General features: G+C 36.2%; 1 protein-coding gene across 4 annotated transcripts in view; it reads right to left on the bottom strand.

Moving 5' to 3' along the window:
- Nucleotides 1-259: 259 nt before the first annotated feature.
- LOC127417740 (LIM and calponin homology domains-containing protein 1-like) overlaps nt 260-22506 on the bottom strand; it is a 117443-nt gene continuing 95196 nt past the window's right edge. For 3 of the 4 annotated variants that reach the window (XM_051657931.1, XM_051657930.1, XM_051657929.1), the window contains 15 exons: nt 20755-20994; nt 18061-18148; nt 17613-17722; nt 17376-17481; nt 16397-16419; nt 15682-15795; nt 10324-10416; nt 10108-10230; nt 9950-10032; nt 9416-9522; nt 5805-5892; nt 5211-5294; nt 3771-3879; nt 2820-2922; nt 260-2605 (listed from right to left, as the gene is read on the bottom strand). In XM_051657931.1, coding sequence (XP_051513891.1) covers nt 2580-2605; nt 2820-2922; nt 3771-3879; nt 5211-5294; nt 5805-5892; nt 9416-9522; nt 9950-10032; nt 10108-10230; nt 10324-10416; nt 15682-15795; nt 16397-16419; nt 17376-17481; nt 17613-17722; nt 18061-18148; nt 20755-20994 — 1497 coding nt within the window. In that variant the 3' untranslated portion in view covers nt 260-2579. The remainder of the gene's footprint in view (nt 2606-2819; nt 2923-3770; nt 3880-5210; nt 5295-5804; nt 5893-9415; nt 9523-9949; nt 10033-10107; nt 10231-10323; nt 10417-15681; nt 15796-16396; nt 16420-17375; nt 17482-17612; nt 17723-18060; nt 18149-20754; nt 20995-22506) is intronic. The other variant, XM_051657932.1, reaches the window with a different exon arrangement.

The raw sequence follows: 22506 nt of genomic DNA on the forward strand, positions 1-22506 counted from the left end.
AAAACAAAAAAAAACATTATATATATATATATATATATGTATTATTATTATTATTGCTCAAATCATGTAATCTGTGTTAAAGGTGTTTTGATTTTTCAATCCACTTGCCCCAACACCTCTTCCAAAAAAAAAAAAAAATGTTTGATCTGCTCCTTTGCTGATGTTAGAATGATTGAATTTTTTTCTTTTTTTTTCCCTCTTCCATATACACACTGATTCGAAACATTTCAGGACTGAGAAAATAAGGAACATGAACTGATTGTATTTTTCAGTATTTTATTTATAAACATACAGTATACTGTAAAGCTGTTGCGTTTGAACATCAAATTAATCTATTGTGGATAGTGTAGATTTGAATAACACAATAAATATACCTTAGATATAATATATACTTTCCAAGGTAACTATTTTCCCTTCTAAACAACATAAAACATGCCTTGGCCCTGTGTCAACCTAAAGTTATGACAAATTAAACAAAATACATGACCTGATCCGAAGCAAAGAAACTCTGGCTAAATAAATCAATTATGACAGAAGATTAAACAGCCCACATGATCAAAAAACCTTCACATGCCTTTATGGTCAGGTAAATATAATGAATGGGCTAACATTCATAAGCCAACTTTTTGCCAAAATTTTGCCAGTGAGTGTGTTATGATAGGGTTTTTAAAACAAATTTGTACAAAGTTGTATTCAATAATCTTCAGAATGATGAAATAAAAAAAGCATTTAATTAATTAACTAATTAATTTGTTTATTTATTTTTATCCTAAACCAGATTTGCAAACAAAATCTCCTTTTAGCCAATCCAAATTTTGGATTAAAGAAAAATAATGTTCAAAAACGTACTGTGATATGGGCCATACATTTCAAATAAACCTTGCATAATACAATTGCTAAGAAAAATTATGTACAATGTGCTGTAAAGAGGGCAAAACTCAAATAATTTAGAGGCCGAGACCTCACAATTCAAAGAGCAAGGTGCAACTTGTTCCATACCATCAAACGTGGCCAAAAATATTCCATTCTTTCAATTAAGCGTAGAAACAGTCTTTGGATCTGAACACATCTCTTTAAGTTTCTCATACAGGCATTGTGTCTCTCCTAAGGCACATTGTTTCAGTGCAACAACATTCCAACCCATCTGTTTAGAGTAAAATAACTTTGAATGACTTGCCGATTTATGTGAAAGAAGCAGCAGTTTCGATATGACTGAATTTTGAACCAGCAATTTGTTTTCATGCATTAGTTTCAGCCAAATGTGACTTTTTATATACAAAAATATGTACTTTGCTTCAATACAAAGATCATAGGTCTTATAGTGACTGTGTTCTCACAATTAACCTTCAGATAATTGAGGCACTATGGATGCTAACATGTTAAGCTTTCAGAATTAAGACAAGATAAGTAAGATTTCAGTCAGTTACAGCTTGGTATTTTGGACATTTTGTATTCAAGGAATATTCTGGGTTCTAAACAAGTTAAGCTCAATTGTCAGAATTTGTTTCATAATGTTGATTGCAACAAGAATTAATTTAGACTTGTCCCTCCTTTTCTTTAAAAAAAGGCAAAAATCACAGTTACAGTGAGGCACTTATAATGGACGTGAATGGGGCCATAAAAGTTACAATACCCACTGTTTTAAAAGAATAGCCACATACATAAACAATCTGTGTGTTAACATGATTTTACGATTTTAAGTGTAAAGTTATTTCCAATTTTACAACTTCACTGCCATGACGACATAACACCGTGAACCCTAAAATGATGGTAAAAACTTTACAGCTCAAATAACACACAAGTTTTAACAGAAGAATTAATGTAAGTGCTTTTATAAAATTATAAACTTCACATTTCTGCTTTCAAACCCTCCAAAAAATTTACCCATTCACTTCCATTAAAAGTGCTCACTATAACCTCAACTTGTTATTTATTTAATTTTAAATATGGATGAGTCGAAATTATTATTGTTATTTTTTTTTTAATTATTTTTTTTTTGTAATCAACATTATGCCACAAATTCTTTCGATTATCTATTTATCTATCTATCGAACCCGGTATATTCCTAGAAGGAACCCTTTAATCCACTCCAAAAACAATGTAAAAACACTGATCATATGCCATCTAAAAATCTGCTCTGAATGCCAGGAAGATTATGTAGCTTAGCTGTGTTTGGGGAGCAAATTAAGACAATTATACAATTTCAGGATCAGGATTTAGACAAAAATTCAAAGGGAACTGGAGTTCATCCAAAAATTTAATTTCTTTCAAATATTCTATTTGTCTGCATACAGTATGCTTTAAAAACTCTTTTTTGTCTGATGAATGGGCTTACTAGTCAGTAACAATGTCAGTTCAGTCAGAAACTTGAAAATGTAAAACATGATTTTCACTACAGTCACATGCTTTTAGTGGCATCCTCACGTTTAGATTTGGATAAAGAAAAACCGGGAAAACCCAGCTTGAAGACAGTGCAGTGGTTTGATTTTAAATGTGCTTGTGTTCACGTAAGTGAACACTGTGAGTAATGAAGGTGTGAGTATTACTGGTAGATTTCTTATGCTTCCAAATCAAAGAGCTCACAAGGTAGTTGGCTGACCAGCGGCTGAAAGAGATATTAAAAGACAAACACATATTAACAATGAACTGCGAACTGGATTCAAGATATTTAGGAATTTTTAAAAAGTTTGTTGTATTGACTTCCTGCATTGTATTACTTATATTATTTATGTCATTTTACAGGGTTGGGTACATGTCATGATTTTTCATCTTCATCTGCTAAATTTGAATGAATAATAATACAGGTATATATGACTTACAGCGGGAGCGGATATAGCACTGATTGCAGTTGAGTAGACCGTTTCTGATACGCACATCTGTTCCTGTACTGGTGTCACCCAACTGGCCCTTACAGATTCCACACTAACAAAGAAGTACAGAAAGTATTTGAAAATTGTAAAAACAAAAAACCCAACACAAAAGGTACAAGGGGAAGAACTACAATCCTTGTACAAGCATTGCGAATGGCGTAATTGAATTAAAAATGATGAAAAAATATAAAACTATTGATTTAAAGTTGTTGATTGTTAGTATAGAATCAATATATTTAAAGTTTATTGCAAACTATTCAGATATATACAGATATAGAACTAGTCTGAGAGTGTATGGAGAAAGACTTGGCTGTGTCTGATGGCTTTAACAGAAGCATATACCATTTATTAACAACCTCTGAGCTCATGGTAGATCTGTCTTTAAAAGTTAAAATGTCATTGTTAAAAATCTATTTGCCTATTAAGGGAAAATGAATGAGATTTTTACTTCCAGAATCAGACTGTTGTGCTCTGTATAATCAGTATAAACGCTATTTTATAATCAGCACACAATAAAGCAACTGGTCTCAAGTTTTTTTTACCTCCTTGAGGTCCCCTTTTTGGCGCAGCAAAGCACTTGTAATTATATTTTTTTATGTCAAAATACTTTCTCTAATACCAGTTTAATGTACAGAGATTGAGCAGAGATACCTCAGTATACTGTATATATAAAGTATATTTGTAAAGTGCATTCAACAGGCAGCACATCTATTCTAAGTATGTGCTTTACTTTGTTAAGCTCTAGAATGCTTTGAAAAGTTCCTCTAATAACAAACGATGTACAGTGCCAGAGCTTCAAATGACTCTTCAGATGTTTTGGAAGACAATAAAAATTACAGAGATTTACAGAAAACGCACTACTAACAGCTCTCTTACAAATATTAAGTAATGTACACATACCTTAAAGCACTGGATGTGGAAGTACAGACTGAGCGTCTCAATAATCATAGCGGCACCTTTGCCAAGTGGGTGACCACAACTTGAACACAGCTTCTTTCCACTCACAGACCTACACACAAACAAACAAAAATAAAGGGATAAAGTTATACTTCAAAGAAAAATCAAGCTGCACTGGCATGACTGGAAATAGCCTCCCGGAGCATTCCAAAGATGGCCGATAGACTGTGGACTGACTTTCTAGTACTAAACTAATTGAGTGCAAAGTTGAACTGAAAAAATTAAATTTTCTGAATTTCTTAGTTTTTGGTGTGTCCCCTATGTTGAATGTCAAAAATTTGCTTATTGGATTGGGGACCTAGAAATTGTGAACAAAAGTCACTCAATAATATATAAAAAAAAAAAAAAAAATAAAAAAAAAACAGAAACAGAAAACTCATGCATTGTCTGTCAACATGTCTGTTGGTGGATTTTAGAATTGACACTTAGGTGATCAAACACTTTTGTTGATCAGTCAAGTGGGCACGGTTATCGTCAATGTTGAAATGTTCAAAATGGCCAAAAAATCTGCCTGGCTGATAAAATGGTTTCACTATTTATAACACTATAAATGGCCATTATACGCGCCGGTTACACTGTTATTGTGATTTATAATGACACTGATACAATTGCAAAGATAAGTGTAGAAAAGTGGTAATGTTCAGAATAAAGACAAAAGAATGATCATAGGCATATCTTACTTTAGACAGATGTGTGAATGGTTTTTGCTGCAGATGGCATGAGTGAATGGACACTTGAGAGTATTTGAGAAAATCTGATTCCTTTAGTAGACTAATTAAACAAAAATATATTGCATGACATGGTCTTGGAAAATGTCTCTAAGCGAACGATCATACAGATGTACAGGGCTGTAGCAAGGTATTCTGGGCCCCTTGACTGTATATTGCTCTAGGCCCCTTTTCTATTAAAAACTACAGTTTAGAATTTGTTGTGGGGCCTTTCTGGACCTGTGGGTGCCTAGAATCATTTCCATCTTTCACCCCACTAGCTATGGCCCTGCAGATATAGGTAAGCTGCAGCAGGTCGCTAATAACTCTAAACGCCGATGTGTTTATGTTGACTAATTTTGACTCACTAATCAACATAAACAGAACTTGCTGTCGGCATCAAGGTAGGTGGAGCTCTGTCACACCTACCACTGATGTGGACCAATAGCAGTAAGAAGGTGTTTTGTTGTCGAATAGAACTTTTCCTAAAAGTTCGCCCCAGCGCGCTGTTACGAACCACCGAAATGAACGCGAAAACACCTTCTTTTTGGCCAGATTTTGTTCTAAATTATGTCACACCCATTTGTTCTTCTATTTCGTAGGAAGTATATCGAGGCCTTAAGTCGTTGGTTCTGAGAAGTCTGCAGTGACCTGTAGAGAGAGAAACTAAGTGTACCTGTTTGGTGATGGAGGTGGTTGCGTGTCTGTGAACGAAGTTGATGTGGTTGAATTTGGCCCAATGTTCTCTAAAGAGTCAGACCTGAGGATCGAAAGCCACATGCAGCGTTCATCTCATGCAAAAACAAATGCTCACAAAAGACAAGCTTCAGTCATGAGGATGAATGAGGATCCAGTCAAGCTTACAGAATTTATGAACAAAACAAACAAACAAATAAATCAATAAATGAATGTATGCATTATACAAACACAGGTAACACCTTACAATAAGGTTTCATTCGTTAACATTAATTAATGCATTAGTTATCATGAACTAACAATGAACAATATATTTGTTACACAATTTATTAATCTTTGTTAATGTTAGTTAATAAAAGTGCAATTGTTCATTGTTCATGTAAGTTCATGGCGCAGTAACTAATGTTAACTTCTGATTTAAAAAATTTATTAGTATATGTTGAAATTAACATTAACTAAGATTAATAAATGCTTAATAGGTACTGTTCATTGTTAGTTCATTTTAACTAATGTTAACAAATGGAACCTTATTGTAAAGTGTTACCCAAACACACACACACACACAAAAACACACCTCCTGCGTCCACCAGGTTTTGTTTGTGAAGTATTCTTTTTCAAGGTTTCATTCTGTTGTTGCTGCTGTCGATTGCCCTTTGGCACATCTGTACATGAAAAAAAAGAAAAGAAAAGAAAAAGAAATCATAAATAAGCAAACAAACATATCATTAACATACGTCTCAAATATAATTTACAATAAAAGTGTAGAAATTCACATCTAGTTTTACAAGTACTTTACAAGTACATTCAAATCATTTGTAGGATAAATGCATATCAAGAGAAATGTTGTGTATATTTATATTTTATTAAATCCCAAAAAGTGTCTCTAATAAATAGTTCCAATTAAACATGGACTAATGCAGGGGATTTAAAACTTTTTGATGCCAAGTACCCCCTAATATCATGATTCCAGTGCGAGGGACCCCCTTTCTAAAATATAAAGATAGCTATCTATTTTCATATATAAAGATGCTTTACTATGTGACAATATAAAGACAACATGTTTGCAAAATTAAATTTATTATCTATTCTTACATTTTTATTTTAAATTAAATTTGCTATTTTATGAGGGGGTAAAGATTAGCTAGTTCGAATCCCAGGGCTGCTGAGTGACTCCAGCCAGGTCTCCTAAGCAACCAAATTGGCCCGGTTGCTAGGGAGGGTAGAGTCACATGGGGTAAACTCCTCGTGATCGCTATAATGTGGTACGTTCTCGGTGGGGCGCATGGTGAGTTGAGCGTGGTTGCCGCGGTGGATGGCGTGAAGCCTCCACACGCACTATGTCTCCATGGCAACGCGCTCAACAAGCCACGCGATAAGATGTGTGAGTTGACGATCTCAGACGCGGAGGCAGCTGGGATTCATCCTCCGCCACCCGGACTGAGGCGAATCACTACGGGACCACGAGGACTTAAAAGCACATTGGGATTTGGGCATTCCAAATTGGGAGAAAAAAAAAAAAAACATAATTCTTGCTATTTTATTACCTTTGTACTAAAGCCAAAAGACAATAAAATATATATGTCTTATTGGAAAATATTTACTTTGAATTGACAGCATATCTTTTTTCTACTCACTATTATAGTCATGTTAGATGTATAAACCTGATTCAGGCTTATCTGTATAGAACTTTTTACAATAAATATTGTTCCAAAAAAGTTTAATAGAGAATATTGCTTTACAAACAAGCTAAGCTAAGCAAGCTAAAGTTTACAAAGGTGAGGAAAAACTCCTTAGCAAGATACAAAAATATAAACTATTGTGAAAAGAATGTATTTCAAAGATGAGATGAACACTTAAAATATAAAATACATTTTTCACAAAACTATATGCAGATTTTTTTTATTTCATACTGTGAAAAAATAGGGCTGTCAATAGAATAAAATAATCACAATCAATCATCCATTCATTTCTGACCAGTCTTCAAGGAACGTCTGTGACGTCTGTGGAAAGCAAGGCCAGGAGAGGAAGAACGGTAAGGATTGACACCTGTGGGAAATTATCTCTAACAGCTGTTCTGTGTTACAGTGAGAGCTAGAGAGAGGAATAAAAAGGGAGTCCAGACAGCTGGTGGTGAGGGACAGGGACACACAAAGCTGACTGTGTGTGTGTGTGTGCAATGTTATGCTGAAACGCAGAACTTTGTGTGTGTAAAATGAAAGACTATGTGTATTGTTTACCTGGCTCCCGCTTCCTCCTTCAAGAAGAGAGCTAAAAGAACCGGTCACACCATATAAAATAATTTCGACTAATCCCTCCTTTTCTTTAAATAAAGAACAATTCGAGGTTATATTGAGGCACTTACAATGGAAGTGAATGGAGTACATTTTATGGAGGGGTTAAAGCTTATAACTTTATAAAAGTGCTTACATTAATTCTCCTGTTAAAACTCATGTATTATTTGAGCTGGAAAGTTTCAATTGTAATTTTTACAACTGTTTTAGGGTTTGTTGACACTACATCTTCATGGCAACAAAGTTGTAAAATTGGCTACAACAGTGCTTGAAGTGGAAGAAAAAAAGGGCAGGTACTCTCCTTGTTAGTATTAATATACTCAAGACTCTTTTTGTTCGCAACATATGTTTATTTACAATATCAACCCACATAAGAGTACAATGGCAATCTAAAGTTGAACTGTCTTTTTATACAAAATATATGTAGCCTAAAACAAACAAAAAAAGCATTACGTCTTTTTTAAATTTGTATTATCCTCCCATTCAAGATGGCAAAATTAGACTTTCCAAACACAAACACAATCAGAATATATACATGTTTGTCGGTTCAGCTTCACATAATCTTTTTACGAACACTACAGAAAATAATGGAGAATAAAAAGCACATTTTCCTGTGTATTTTCTTTGAAGGTTCGGTTTTCATCACCAAGCTAACTTTTGTGAAAACATTTTGTGCATATGAGCTGACATCACTTCTGAAACAGCTTTGAATTGTTTTTTAAGTCTGTAGTTTTGACTGCACCCAACAGCTAAGCAATTTGCATAAAAACATTTAAGTGAATAAGATGCGATATAATGTGCTCACCCAAAAGTTGCTGGTTCATGTTTTGGAGAAGACTGTAAATGAACTATGCCAAAACAAGCTTAAACTTGCGTCCTCCTCCGGAACTGGACGGGACCACGGATCACTTGACAATTACCGATGCTGTTGCACATGTTGAGTGTTGAGTGTTGTTAAGCTCTCCGCTGAGTTTTGCGCAGAGAGCGCTTGGAGGTTTACTGTGATTTTATCAAAATCATTTGGAAGGTCAGATAAAAGTGATTGGCAGGCCTCATCAAATCACTGACTTACATTAAATAAAGACATTACATCATACCAGAAGACTCTGAAAAGTGGTGGTACCAAGAAAAACTGCCGGTACTCTGTAGAGTAAATTAGAGAAGAGCAGGTAATACGTACCGGTGAGTACCCGCCCATTTCAAGCACTGAGCTATAACTTTACAGCAAAGATTAGTAAGTGATTTTAGTCACACTAAAATCATGTTTACATGCATAATGTTTATGTCTTGTGGCTATACTTTTGAAACAGTGAGTATATTAATGTTTACGGATTGGCCCCCATTCACTTCATTTTAAGTGCCTCACTGTAACCCAGAATTGTGCTTTTTTTTAAGAAAAGGAGGGACTAGTCAAAATTAATTTTTGTGGTAATCAACATTATGCCACAAATGCTGTCAACTGAGCTTAACTTGTATTGAACCCAGAAAATTCCTTTAAAGCAGAAAATAAACAGTAGCCTAATTAAAAAAAAAAAAAAAAAAAAAAATGTCCCCCCATTTTATACATTTTTTTCTCTTCTGTGGCCCCCTTGGGGTTCCCAGATCGCAATTTAAAACTCCTGTACGCATGGACCCAATATTTTTTGATTTTAGAGTATTGTGTCATTACCATATGTAACCGGTCCTGCCCGACCCGCTCCGAGTGGGATTCGGATGGGAGGCGGGCACGCTAACAAGGAGGCTAAAGGCTACAGCCACTAGTGCGCCTCTTGGTTTACACATACCGAACAGCTATCACGTACCAGCTGACTCCCGTTACACATAGCAACTTATTAACAGCAAAATCAATAGAAATCAATTGTGAGTCAACTCTCCCGTCTGCTTCAGGACTCACCAGACTCACCCTGACTACGCTGTAGTGTTGGCTGTTTTTCTTGACTCACGTCTGGTCCTCTCTGGCCATATGACTGACCCATTGACCCACAACTTTGAAGCGGAGAACTGAAAAAAAATAAAAATAATAATTTGCAAATGTAAATAAAGCCATTGATGCATCAGAAAACAATAGAGTATGTTTAACAATAATGATAAAAAAGGAATAATTCACCCAAAAATTTAAGTTCTGCTTACTCAAAATTATTTACTCACCCTCATGTTATTTATTTCTTCTCTGAAACACAAAAGAAGATGTTAGGCAGAATGATAGTCTCAGTCACCATTCACTTTCATTGCTTCGTTTTTCCTTACAATGAGTGAAAATACAAAGTGAATGGTGACTGAGACTAACATTCTGCCTTATGTGTTCACTGGAAGAAAGCAAGTCAGATATTTGTTTGGAATAATGAGAGTGAGGAAATGATAACACAATTTAATTTTTTTTTTGGTGAACTACTCCTTTAAGTTTGTTCCTAGAGTTGTTGTCCCAGACCTTGCTGTCATCTGTAAACACTCCGTATTGTTCTGGGCTGCTTCTCTGATGCCGTTTTGCCTTTGTCTGAAGTTCTCAGACATCTGATGGAGTGAGAAATACTGTCAGTATCATTTACACAAGTATCAAGCAACTGTTGTTGTTCCTTGAACTCTTACCATCTGTTTCTCTGCGGGTTCCCACTGGGTGTGTAAAGTGCTGTGGGTATTGGGAAGGGCTGAAGGTGCGATTGGTGAATGAGGGGTCAGAGAGGTCACAGTCTCTTTCAGAATCGTTCCCTCCTGTACTGACAGTGAAACACAGTCACTGGCAAAGCTTCTATTACCCCCCCCCCCCCATCTCCAGCATTAAACATTCAAGAAAGATAACTGCACCTCCTCGTGGTACCTCCTCTCCTCCTCTTCCACCTCCTTCTGAGCCTGTTCCCATTCATGCTTTAACTTCTCCTGTTCACGCTGATATTTATCCTGTTATCACACACATATGCGTTTCATTCTTTTCAAGTCCAAAGGAAGAAAAGAGCCATCAGAGATGATGTCAGACCTGCAAAGCTCACAAACTGTCTGTAGAGATCCTTCTATGCTTGTTTAGCATAGTTTGTGTCTTCTGTATAATATGGTTTGGTTCTTTTAAATGAATATTATGCAAATATGGGTTAGATGAAGTGATTATAGTGTTTTGGAAGATACATTTTAAAGATAGACAAGCTAGGCAGCCCAAGAAGCACAACAACATTTTAAAAGGCAAAATCAAAGTCTTGATAACATTTCTTTATTTTATTAGATGAGACGAAAACAGTAGTCATTAGTGAAACATACATACTTCATGACACCCATTAGAGTCTGTAACAGAGCAATCTATTACATTTTGGTAAATGATTACAAAGATAAACGCCTTTTTTTTCAAAATATCACGCTCTAATGAATCATTCACAATAAGACCAGAAATGTGTATGGTATTCTTTCTTCTGTTAAACACAAACGAAGAGCTTTAGAAGAACATCTCAGCTCTGTAGGTGCATACAATGCGAGTGAATGGTGATTAGACCTTTAAGCTCCAAAAATCACAAAAGCAAACATAAAAGTAATCCATAAAACTCCAGTGATTAAATCTATGTCTTCAGAAGCAATATAATATGTGTGGGTGAGAAACAGAACAATATTTAATTCCTTATTTATTCAAAATCTCCACTTTCACTTTCACATCTGAAAGTCACATGTTAGTTTTACTTTCACATCTGAAAGTGAATGTGAAAGTGGAGATTTAGAGTAAAAAGGACTTAAATATTGTTTAGTTTTTCACCCACACCTATCATATCGCTTCTGAAGATATATATTTAAACACTGGAGACATATGGATTACTTTTATGTTTCCTTTATGTGATTTTTGGAGCTACAAAGGTCTGATCACCATTCACCTGCATTGTAAGGACCTACAGAGCTGAGATATTTTTCTAAAAATCTTCGTTTGTGTTCTGCAGAAGAAAGTAAGTCATACACATCTGGGATGGCATGAGGGTGAGTAAATGATGAGAGAATTTTTAATTTGGGGTGAACTGTCCCTTTAAGAAAGTAAATATTGTTAATTTAAAGCTACACTACACTATGTAACTTTTGGCCCTCTAGTGGTTTAAGCATAGAACAGCAAGTTACTTGCAGAGGAACACTGTTTTGGTAATTATGTCAGTCGGCTTTGGCTCTGCTCTCCTGCACGGATGAATCTGATAGTTTGAGGAGAACCGGTATAACCATGGAAACAGATTATCAACTTTTCAGAGCGAATGTCACTAACAACAACAAAACTCGCACCCTCCCCTCCCCTCAAAAAAATAAATAAATAAAATAATGAACGATAAAAAGATGGATATCCGAAGAATATGTCTTATTAGCAGATACAGTAAATAGTATATCTTCCGCTGTAGTTTTGACTTATTGAAATGTTTTTTTCAAAATAAATAACGTTACAAAAGCTAGACAATGATGACATAAGGAACAACGATTGCTAGTCATATCAGATAAAGTTAAACAGCGGAAACGGTGCAAACGGTGGAAATTATTATAATTTAGCTAGAAAGCAAATAGACCAAGGTAGTAACTGGTTCAGAGATTGGCACTGTTACCAGCATAAGTTTATTTTTTTCCATTGTCCTTCCTAGAAATGAAATCAAGCACTGCAGTCCCACAATCCAAAATAAAATACCCCATTAGAGACGCTAACTCTATCTAACGAACTACCGCGCTAAGAGAGCTTCCTGGCTAACTATCGGTCCAATAAAATATCTTTCTTTTCAAGCAAAAGAAAAAAAAAATTTAAATCCTTTAAGATCTCTGAGTTGTTGCCACCTCTGAAAAGCCAAGCTGATGTCGTTTCATGTTTTATTATTACAGGTTGTCTCTTTTTTCAGAATTATGTAATTTTTCCACCAAATCCATCCCGACAGCTCTAAAATATAAATAATTATTATAGGCTTACCATAGTAAATCGGGGTATGGCAAAAATGGTTTAGAAGAGTGTTGGTGTACTTGATCATTAATGAAATTGTTCATTTCTAACAAAAAAATCTTATATAGTGTAGCTTTAAGTTAACATAACTCAAGTTTTAAAAATTGATTCACAAATATCTGCATGATTGTGCCTTTAAATAACTTGACATTTGCAGTGAAAACCAATTTTCTCAAATAGACACACAAACACTTTCCCCTCTACACACACAGACAGTTGTACTGTACACACACACACACACACACACACACACACACACACACACACACAGGAGTGTCTTATTTTAGGCAGGAGCCCATGCATCTAGCTGACTTTGATTTAGGCTTGCGTTTTGCTGCTTAAGCTCAGAGTGATGGACCAAAAACTGAAATCTTTAAGGCTGAAGTTAAGTAAAAGTTACTGAGAATTTTAGTGGCTAAACTGTATAAATTCTTATCAAAACAATTAAACATTTTCAAAAATCTATTATTAGGTTTTCGGGACTGATGTATAGTTAATAATGATGCTGGTTATTTTAGTCTTAATTCTAGTAGTGCATGGTTGAAAAGGGAACAAGAAAAATCCAAGAGTGGGTTAAAACAGCTAAAAATGCATCGATTCTCTTCTTATCAAGCAGTTCCGATCAACCCTCAGAGACCCTGCTTAGCAGAATTGCAATGTTTGTTTAAAGCAATTAATTGATATCTTATTTTCATTAAATATGGGTAAAACTACACATAAGAACAGCTGAGACTCTGAACTGTCACAACAACAGTTGCATATTAACTGACATAGCTTTCTAAAGTCACACAAAAAGTTGACACAGTTGCTAACCCTTTTAGATTAAATTTAGCAAATTTCCAAGCAAGTAATTGACCGGTTTATTTTATTTTTTTCTTAATTCCCAACATTATTACTGATTAAAAAATATTCATGGTATATTAAATATACACAGAGACCGTTATTTTTTATTATTTTATTATACAAGCACATTTAACATCAATAACAATTGTCCTTTTAAAATGTTCAGATTTCTTAACTGTTCATGAATTTACCCTTACTGCTTGTAATTCATAATCTTTTCATATACATTAGTGTGTTGAATTGTGTTGTGAATTCAAAACTTCCATGTATTGCCTAAAACAAAAGTGGTGAAATTGTGCAACCCTTTGCCAAGTACTAAAATTTTGCATAAACAAAATATGCATAAAAATATTTTTATAACCAGTGGCTCCCCAAAACACACTTTCAAAGAGGAGGGGAAAAAAATCATAAACATCAATGCTTGAGTCTCTGAGGGTTAAAGTTCTACTTTTTTTAAGACCATAAACTTGTTTAGATTAACATTTTGTGTCCAATACCAAACCGGTCTTCTGATGATATTGTGTCTATTTAGTTGATTAGGAAATGGAACTTAAAGGAATAGTTCACACAAAATTTTAATTCTGTAATCATTTACTCATCCCCATGTCATTCCAAAGCCACTTTCTTTCTATTGTGGAACACAAAAGCAGATGATCAGCAGAATGTCTGAGAATGTCTTCCATACAATGAAACTTAATGGGGACCAAGGAACTGTCAAGCTCCAAAATGACACCATAAAAGTAGTCCATATGACTTATGCACTATTTTCTAAGGGTGCGTTTACACGACAACGTTTTCAACTAAAAATGGAAAACTTTTTATGAGTTTTGGCTGTTCGTTTACACGACAATGCCGTTTTGGGGCCTGAAAACGCAAACTTTTGAAAATGGATTTCAAAGTGCAAGTTTTTGAAAACGATGCCGTTATCGTCTCCGTGTAAACATACAAAAACGCGAATTTGTGAAAACGATGACTTCATGCGCACACGTATTACGTGTTATATAAAGAATGATGGATTGACAGGCATCAATTTGAGATGTATAATTATCAGTATGAATACTGATGTCTGTGCAAATAACAATAATCAACAATTTATTCATTTGGAGTGTTTTGTATGGAGTGTGAACATTGTACAGTAGGCAGAACCTTCAATTTGAAAATCTTGAAATTTATGTATGGATTCAGATGGGAAAAATATATTTGTATTTTAAATGTTATTTATTTATTTACTTAATTTTATTTGATGTAACTTTACCCTGCAATTCATTCACCTACCGCTTATGTATATAGCCTATAGACAGAGATGTGATATCATGTACAGTAGTCAATGATATGCTTAGAATATGAAAACATGAGGCAGTGAAAATGCATGTTAGGTCCAGTGTACACAAGACCTCTCTCTCTCTGTCAGAAGATATCCATATATCAGAGTTCTGTCTGATATCCAAAACCAGTCAACATCAACAGCTTGTTATGTTAACTTACTCTCCTACCAGCCCAAGAGTCAGCAGGGGGAATACAGAAGAAGGCAGGAGATGAAGTGATGGTAAAATGAGCAGAGTTTATTGAATAATCTTGAGAGTTCAGTCTATAGGCATGCGCGCGAGTACTTCAAAACAATGAGCGAGACATTCAAAACTACAATGGCGGACTACAGGACTGTGTTTGTGCTGCTCAAGATTTTGAGTTTATTGACGCTTCTTCAGCAAATTAATTGTAGTAATAAAGCAAGACAAAATTGCTCGATGCTTTCGCCATCTTCATTGTTTGTATTCACCGCTCTGTGGAAGAATGCTTATGTGTGCAGGCGCGTAGTGTTTCTTTACAAAGTGACATTGCCAGCTACTGGCCTGGCATGCATAATACGGCCTTTTTAGTCGTTTTCGCGGATCTGTGTGAAAGGGGATCGTTTTGACTACGTTGTCGTCTGTACGGGAAACTTTTCAAAAACGCAAAGGAAAAACGTTTCCGTTTTTAGTAAATCGTTGTTGTGTAAACGTACCCTAAGTCTAAAGCCAAACAATAGCTTTGTGTGAGAAACAGACTGAAATTAAGTTGTTATTCGCTAAAAATCTTGCTTGACAGCCTCGGTCACCATTCACTTTACTTTTAAAAAAAAAACAGCAGCTTGGACATTCTGCTATATATATATACTGTATCTCCTTATTTGTTTCATGGAATGAATAAAGTCATAGAAAGGTGTGTAAATGATTTTTATTATTGGCTGAACTATCCTTTTAAGCTTGAAGCTTAAAAGTGATCAACGGCTACTTAGTCTACAGTCTGGTTGATTGGTAGAGTCTAATCATGCTCAGTTTGTGCTCTTAAAGCTCATCCAGTTCTCAGTGCCGTCTCAAGCGGGGCTCTGGTTAGTCAAGCCGTTGTACCTGAAGCATGCGTTCCTGCTCTCGCTGCCACCTCTCCTGACGTTTGCACTCTTCCTCGTGGCTCCAAGAAAAGTGCTCACCTCGATTCACCAGATTCAGCACTGTGGGAGGGACCTAACCATACCGTCCGCAATGATCGAACCCGCACGCACGCCGTACGAAGAGGCACCAAACAACACCAAATAAAGATGAAGGGAGTGGACAGAGAGAAAGTAGGTCTATTACTCTTGAGGTAGTCGTGTCTAACTATTCTACTGGAGAGGATATGACATAGGAGAAAAGAGAGGAAAGAATAGGGAAATTCTGATCTCTTCCCATCTGGTATAGAATATATTTATAGTTTCCGAAGACTATTTTCTCTACCGATCTCAACAGTGAGCACCCACTTTTTCAGTGGCTTTGGTTCCGGAAATATTTTTCCCATTGATTTTCTCCGTAGGCATTTCAGAATTTTTTTTTATTTATTTTTTTATGAAAATGACAGTTTATGCTTTGAACCAAACCAAACAGCTACAAGTTTTATTTAAATATTACAAATAAATTTGATTAACATTACATTTGATTGTGTTCAGTGTTGTGGAAATCTCAAATTAAAATTAAATTAAAAAATTAAAAAATTAAAATTTATCACCAGATGAAAAACAGCCAGAAACCAAAGTCAACCCAGATTAGAAAAGAGGACAGATAGATGAATAGATGTGTATTCTTTACTTACATTTCCATCTTTCTCAGCCATATCTGGAAAAAGGAAACAAGGCACTTACTGCACATTCATGCATCCATTAAATGTTTTTTTAAAATTAAAACTGCATAGCAAACGACTGTAAACCCAAAAGGAAATAAAGAATCAAATGAAAGAAAAAAAGTTGCCATATCAATTAAGACATTAAATAATAAAAAATGTCAAATATAAAATAATTTGCTAGATTTACACTGTTAAATACAGCAGAAAAGAGTCTGTGAAAAAATTGTATCACGCAAAGTACAGATACAGTTGTGCTTCTATCAAGAACTTAAGTTGAAACTGATGCTGGACATTTAAGTATGACAAAACATGTTTTTGTGAACCCCATGTCAAGTCATTTTTATTTGTATAGCGCTTTTCACAACACACATCGTTTCAAAGCGGCAACAGAAAATGAAACCATAATATCTATAAAGTCTTAGAGTGATCATTGTGTAGTTTGATTAGATATGATTGTAAATTGTGTATAAAATTAAATAATTAATTAATAATTGTATTTAGAACCCATGTGAGCAAGCTGAAGGCGACTGTTTAACAAGAAAGTTAAATATTGCAAGTTTATTTGCTCATTTACATTACAGAAATTTGTTACTGAGATTTGCACACAACATTATGAATTTTACCATGTCCATTTGCCACAATGATGGAATATGTGGGGTTAGACCAAAATAATGGCCATGAACTTGAACTGGCTTGCAGCCAATGGCAGACTCCATGAGACGGGACAGTACAGTATAAAGCTCTGATGGGGTGAAGAAATCTCTGCGCAACGTAGGGTTACTGGACAACGATGTAAACTGGGCACTGGCTGACAGCTCTAAACAACGGCCCAAAAATGGGTAGATAAGAGAGTTTTACTCTTGGCTGCATTTATCTAGTGGGAGAACAGAATTTTGGGGAAACCGCCGCTAGGTCATTGTTGGAAATTATAATATATAATGGGACTCACCTGTTATTGGAGCGCCACCCACTGGTGTGGTTCTAAATGATGATATGATGGATGCTGCTGAATGATTTGATGATTTCTGCATGGACTCATTTGCTTGTGTATTGACCTACAACCAAAACCAAATCAGATAATTTCATTGTTAAATATGAGCTGCTATGAACAATAAGAAATTATCAAATTTGTTTGCTTGTGTTTTTAAGTAAGCACAAATAAAATCCAGTTCACAAACAGACTAACCTGTGTATCAGAGGTGCCAGACTGAATCACATCCTGTACAGACTCACTCTGGTTCACTTCAGTTGGATCTGTGATCATACATGTTTGATCTTCAGAGAACTGCCCTTGATCTGTAAAGAAACATTTTGCCATTGCCAAACAGAATTTACATGAAATGAGACATGATGATATACAAACCTACAGCACACAATAATTGGAAAAATGTATAATTTGTATAATAAACTGTTTAAAAAAATCTTAAATCATGAATTAATGACCAAGTATTTCATTCGCTAAAATTATGTTGAAATGCCTTAGAACATTATTGGCTTGTCTCATTAGACAAATAAATTGATTCCATAACAACCTGAATTTACTATACAAAATTGTGAAAAAGCAGTTTGCAATTGCATGAAGCATTTCTGTATTTGTCTGTAGATGTCCATTTACCAAATAAAAGCTGACCGACCTGCTACAGTCTCATCTGTTTTGGGCTCCAACACTTTGGGGGACATAGGGGCGTCCCCGACCAGCGGGATTGTCCCTCTTTTGTCCATCTGCAAACAATAACACATAGTAAGACTTCCTGAATGTATTCAACTGCTACACACAGTCGGTAAACTCTCCATACATTTGCTTTAGCCTGATAACATGAGTTTACAGCATATGGACAAAAAGGTCTAGGATGAGTTTTTTTTATGTCAAGGACCCCAAAATATGATGATCCCCATGCGAGGAGCCCCCTTTCTAAAATATGAAGACAGCTATATATTTTAATGTATAAAGACTACTGTGCGAGACAAATAGTAAGCATGATGTTTTAAAGACAGCACGCTATTTGTAAAATTAAATAATTAGCTTTTACATTGTCATTGTACTAACAGCAAAATAAATTATTACATTAATATCTGGAAAACATTATCTGTGCTGTTAGTTGTATAAACCTGAAGATAACTTTAATTTAAATGTATTTATATACCACTTTTCACAATAAACACTGTTCCCTTTCCAAACACAGGGGCGGATCATCCAATGGGTTTTATGGGCATGTGCCCAGGGGGACAGGCCACTATGGGGCCCACGCGAGCAAAAAAAATCAAGCCGATGTAAACACGGAGACGATGCGCGACAGCAAAATGCGTCTGTGTAGCGCATGGTCATAGTGTAACGTTCTATATCAAGTCGATACTAAAATATGAAGTCGCGAGGGCTCTTCTTGCATGCGTGCACATACTGGAAACAGCCTCCAATAAGACAGTGTATTGGTACTGAATTGCATCTGTATTTGGTATTATTCTGTAGAAAGACCGGTATCTTTAACTTTTAAATACTGTATATACAGTGCATTCAGAAAGTATTCAGACCCCTTCATTTTTTTCACATTTTGTAATGTTGCAGCCTTATGCTAAAATGCTTTAAAAAAAAAAAAAAAAAAAAAATCCACATTAATCTGCACTCCTTTCCCCATAATGACAAAGCAAAAAACAGATTTTTAATAACTTTGCAAATGTATTAAAAAGAAAAAACTGAAATATCACACTGACATAAGTATTCAGACCCTTAACTCAGTACTTAGTTGAAGCACCTGTGGCATCGATTACAGCCTCAAGTCTTTTCGGGTATGATGCGACAAGCTTTGCACACCTGGATTTGGAGATTTTCTGCCATTCTTCTCTGCAGATCCTCTCAACCTCTGTCAGGTTGGATGGGGATCGTCAGTGGACAGCCATTTTCAGGTCTCTACAGAGATGTTCGATTGGGTTCAAGTCTGGTCTCTGGCTGGGCCACTCAAGGACATTCACAGAGATGTCCCTAAGCCACTCTTGTGTTGTCTTGGCTGTGTGCTATGGGTCATTGTCCTGTTGTAAGGTGAACCTTCATCCCAGTCTGAGGTCCTGAGCATTCTGGACCAGGTTTTCATTAAGGATATCTCTGTATTTTGCTGCATTCAGCTTTCCTTCAACCCTGACCAGTCCCCCAGTACCTGCCGCTGAAAAACAGCCCCACAGCATGATGCTACCACCACCATGCTTCACCATTGGGATGGTATTGTGCAGGTGATGAGCGGTGCCTGGTTTCCTCCAGATATGATACTTGGAATTGAGGCCAAACAGTTCAATCTTCGTTTCATCAGACCAGATAATCTTGTTTCTCACAGTCTGAGAGTCTTTTAGGTGATTATTTTGCAAATTCCAAGCGGGCTTTCATGTGTCTTGCACTGAGAAGAGGCTTCTGTCTGGCCACTCTGCCATAAAGCCCAGATCGGTGGAGTGTTGCAGTGATGGTTGTCCTTCTGCAAGTTTCTCCCATCTCCATACATGATCTGTGGACCTCAACCAGAGTGACCATCGGGTTCTTGGTCACCTCTCTTACCAAGGCCCTTCTCCCCTGATTACTCTAGGAAGAGTCCTGGTTGTTCCAAACTTCTTCCATTTATGAATTATGGAGGCTGCTGTGCTGTACCTTCAATGCAGCCTAAACATTTTTATAGCCTTTCCCAGATCTGTGACTCGACACAATCCTGTCTCTGAGCTCTGCAGGCAGTTCCTTTAACCTCATGGCTTGGTTTTGGCTCTGATATGCATTTTCAGCTGTGAGACCTTATATAGACAGGTGTGTGCCTTTCCAAATCATGTCCAATCAATTGAATTTGCCACAGGTGAACTCCAATCAATGTGTAGAAACATCTCAAAGAAGACCCAGAGAAACTGGATGCACCTGAGCTAAGTTTCAAGTGTCATAGCAAAGGGTCTGAATACTTATGTCAATGTGATATTTAAGTTTTTTCTTTTTATAAATTTGCAAAGTTATCAAAAATCTAGTTTTTGCTTTGTCATTATGGGGTATGGAGTATAGACTGATGTGGAAAAAAATTATTTAAAGCATTTTAGCATAAGGCTGCAATATAACAAAATGTAAAAAATAAAATAAAAAATGAAGGTATTACACTGTATTACTTATCATTAAAATATATTTATATTAAGTATCAACTTGATACCAAAACACTGGTACTTTTGACATCACTACAAGATGATAAATACATTCAGGGCTTTACTGAATTCATTCAGGGCTTTACTGAATTCATTCAGGGCTTAAGCCCCTGTAGCCCAACCCTAGCGCCGCACATGGCTGATTTCTCGAGCCATTCCGGATCCCTTCTTACCTCTGTCATCTCTCTATCTTCCTCCCAGCGATCTGGCTTGGGTGTGTGTGTGGACGAGAGAGTGTCCATGGGCTGAACTCCTGACACATCAGTCTGTATGATCTCTGTGTGCTGGGAGGGAGAAGGAAAGAACTGCAGATAATGTTCCTCCTCCTCTCTGTCTCTCTGTGGTTGTTCCTCCTCCTCAATGCCACAGATGTCATCCTTCCTCTCTCCATTCACTTGTGTCATTTCATCCACCTGAGAGACAGAAAGGCTTTGTTCACACTGCACATACATTTCTGATTTGTTTTTCAAATCTGATCTTTAGGACTGACTGTCCACGCTGTCATTATGTAGTGATAAAATCACATCTGTGTGGCAACGGGGGCGTGGTCGAGCGTCCGTCCGGAGAGAGAGAAAGCGGTAAGGGTGCACACACCTGAGTCTGATAATGTCTAACACTTGTTTCTAGTTGCAGAAAGCAGTGGGGAGAGCGATAAAGAGCGACCACGCCTGAGACGGGGGAGAGAGTGTGTGCTATGCCTAAATGTTACGCTGAAGAGCCAATTTGCGTTTACTGAATTAAAGTCTTACCTTGAGTTTCAACCTCACGTTTCCTGTGTCCTCCTGTTTCCTGTCTACAAACTTCCTTACAATCTGGTATTTTTACATCGGTTGGTATAGTAATAGAATATAACAGAATTTAGACAACTGTAGATGCCACTGCACTTTACGTACGAAGATACAGTCACGTTGCATCCCAAATAATTGAGAAAAAATAATTCAAACTGTGGTGCATTTCCCACAAACAGATTTTAATTACATATGGTATGTACTGTATATGGTTTGGATTTGTAAAAATTTGAGTAGGACAAAAACAACACCATAGAGGTCTGAAAAAAAAGGCATGAATATGAATGCATGGCATAAAATAAAACAAATCCTATAAAATCCAATCTAGTTTAACAGACATGTTTAGAGAGCTCAAATAAATCACTGTGATTTGGGTGTTTAAATGAGTGGGTGTTTAAGATGGGCTGGTCTGGTGATTCTTTTTGTCCCCATAAGAACCACTTAACCCAGAGACAGCCCATCCATACATTCATACAGCCAGTTCAGAACACAAGGCCCTATTCAGCACACTCCCACTTTAACACCCACATTAATCATTCCAGCCAGCAGAGGGCAACATATAACTATTGTTGATGCTTTCGGAACCACTTTATTCTTGCTCAGGAGGATGAGAAATATTTGAGTTCATATTGAAATCACTGACTTCTGGTTGCCGACTTTGGTATCTTGGCAAATTTGAGCACAGTTTTAAACAGTGTTCTGAAACTTTAAAGGATTGCTGGGATTACTGAATTCTTCTGAGAAGCAGGAGTCTTCAAGGGATAGTTCACCCAAAAATGAAAATTCTCTCATCATTTACTCACCCTCATGCCATCCCAGATGTGTATGACTTAATTTCTTCTGCTGAACACAAATAAAGATTTTTAGAAGAATATCTCAGCTCTGTTTGTTCATACAATGCAAGTGAATGGTGGACAGAACTCTGAAGCTCAAAAAAGTATAAAATCAGTATATAAGTAATCCATTAGACTCCAGTGGTTAAATCCACGTCTTCTGAAGTGATATGATAGCTGTGGGTAAGAAACAGACCTTTTTTTTTTTTTACTATAAATGGTCACTTTCAAACAGCCCTACTAAGCGCTGTTCTCTCCTTAAAGTTCTTAATGTTTTTTTATTTTTGGCGATTCACATTTTTCG

This window comes from Myxocyprinus asiaticus, chromosome 27, assembly GCF_019703515.2.
Source record: "Myxocyprinus asiaticus isolate MX2 ecotype Aquarium Trade chromosome 27, UBuf_Myxa_2, whole genome shotgun sequence".
In the NCBI taxonomy this organism is placed as follows: domain Eukaryota; kingdom Metazoa; phylum Chordata; class Actinopteri; order Cypriniformes; family Catostomidae; genus Myxocyprinus; species Myxocyprinus asiaticus.